This window comes from Sus scrofa, chromosome 2, assembly GCF_054392235.1.
Source record: "Sus scrofa isolate SSC_HxYL_T2T_F1_AM1 chromosome 2, Sscrofa_HxYL_maternal_Yorkshire_Landrace_v2.0, whole genome shotgun sequence".
Taxonomy (NCBI): domain Eukaryota; kingdom Metazoa; phylum Chordata; class Mammalia; order Artiodactyla; family Suidae; genus Sus; species Sus scrofa.
The window spans coordinates 72,450,852-72,452,795 of record NC_139384.1 but is presented as its reverse complement, the minus strand read 5'-3'; the positions used below and the strand labels follow the sequence as shown (position 1 = coordinate 72,452,795).

The 1,944-nt window shown below is 41.3% G+C and overlaps 1 protein-coding gene across 1 annotated transcript; it reads right to left on the bottom strand.

Annotated features, from left to right (window-relative positions):
- Window positions 1–275: 275 nt before the first annotated feature.
- LOC110258786 (olfactory receptor 7C1-like) lies at window positions 276–1,238 on the bottom strand. The gene has a single exon (XM_021082038.2). The coding sequence runs from the start codon at window positions 1,236–1,238 to the stop codon at window positions 276–278; it is 963 nt and encodes a 320-aa protein (XP_020937697.2).
- Window positions 1,239–1,944: the final 706 nt, after the last annotated feature.

Sequence of the window (1,944 nt, the reverse complement as noted above, 5' to 3'; positions counted from 1 at the left end):
CCTCACAGCCATAAGAAGGAAACAATCCTGTTCACACATTCATTTCCAAATTCTAATCTCTAGAATGGTGAGACAAGAAATGTCTATTATTTAAGCCATGTGGTTTGTGGTGCCTTGTCATGGCAGCCCTAGAAAAATAATACAGTGTCTTCAAATATGATCAAAATCAAGACACAGTAAGAGATAGTGATTCCAGGAGTAGGAGAGAATAAACTGATGTTTGGAGACATCGAAGATCCATGAGAAATGCCTACCAATGCTTTGAGCATTTCTACTTATGAGAGCTCTGCAACAGCTCCATCACTGAGAGATAATACTCTGCTGAAGAGCCTCATCAAGGCCCCCTTCATGTCCCTGTTCCTCAGACTGTAGACAAAGGGGTTCAGCATGGGGGTGATCATGGTGTACATTGCAGAGGCCAGCAGACTTGCCCTAGAGGATGAAATCATTGCAGAACTAAGATAGACCCCAAGGCCTGTGCCATAGAATAAGCAGACTATTGAGAGATGAGATCCACAGGTGGAAAAGGCTTTGTACTTGCCCCCAACTGAGGAAATTCTCAGTATAGAGGAAATAATTTTATAGTAAGAAAAAAGAATTCCATTGAAAGGAATCATGGCCAGAAGGCCAGTTGCAAAATAAACCACTAGGTTATTGATGAAAATGTCAGAACACGCAAGTTTTAGGAGTTCAGGAAGATCACAAAAATAGTGTGGGATTTCCATATTTGTGCAAAAGGATAGCCTCAAAATGGGCAAGGTTTCAATTAAGGAACCCATGATACTCAGACACCAGGACCCCAGAGCCAGCAATCCACAGAGCCAGTGGTTCATGATGACAGTGTAGGACAAGGGGTGACAGATGGCTACAAACCGGTCATAAGCCATCACAGTCAGGAGTAAATTGTCCAGGCATCCAAATACAATGAAAAAAAATATCTGGCTGAGGCATCCTTTATATGTTATGACTTTGTTTTGTGTTTGAATGTTCAGTAACATCTTTGGGATGGTGGTGGAAGTAAAACAGATGTCAGCAAAAGATAGGTTGGAGAGAAAAAAGTACATGGGTGTGTGGAGATGGGAGTCTAAACTGACGGCCAGGATAATGAGTAGGTTCCCTGTGAATGTGACCACATAGATGGACAGGAACAGCCCAAATAGAATCAACTGAATCTCTGAACTTGATGAAAATCCTAAGAGGAGAAATTCCAAAGCATGCGTTTGATTTCCTGTTTCCATGTAGATGAAGTAACTGCCAGGATAAAGAAAAAAAAAAAAAAAGCAACACTCAATTATAATCATAGAAGTACAAAAATGTGGTTGCTTTTCAGGTGACAGAATTAATGAAGTACTGTCTTTTTCTAGCTGAATTTAATTGAGGGATTTCTTTTTTTTTTTCTTTTTGTCTTTTTGTCTTTTCTAGGGCCACACCCGTGGCATATGGAGGTTCCCTGGCTAGGCTCTAAATGGAGCTGTAACCAACAGCCTACGCCAGAGGCACAGCAACACCAGATCCAAGCTGTTTCTACAACCTACACCACAGCTCACAGCAACACCAGATCCTTAACCCACTGAGCAAGGCCAGGGGTCGAACCCACAACCTCAATGTTCCTAGTCAGATTCGTTAACCACTGAGCCATGATGGGAACTCCTAGTTGGGGAATTTCAAGAGCTTCCATCATTTTCTTTGCTGTCACTACCATGTGGAAATGCAATCTTAATTTCAAAGGTCATATTCAGGCACCAGTAGGTTACATTACTAAATATCTTCTTTGAATGTAGAATCCAAGGCCCCCCTCAGACCTGCTGACTCACAATCTACATTTTAAGAAGATCACCCGGAGTTTCACAAGTACATTAATGTTTGAGTAGTGTTCCTCTAGAGCATCTATTGCTTCTAGTCCTTCAACTTTTATTTCCTCACTTTTATTTTCATCTACACCTT

Bases quoted from the DNA above. Each gene is read 5' to 3' on its own strand.
- LOC110258786 (XM_021082038.2), bottom strand. From the start codon at position 1,238: ATGGAAACAGGAAATCAAACGCATGCTTTGGAATTTCTCCTCTTAGGA.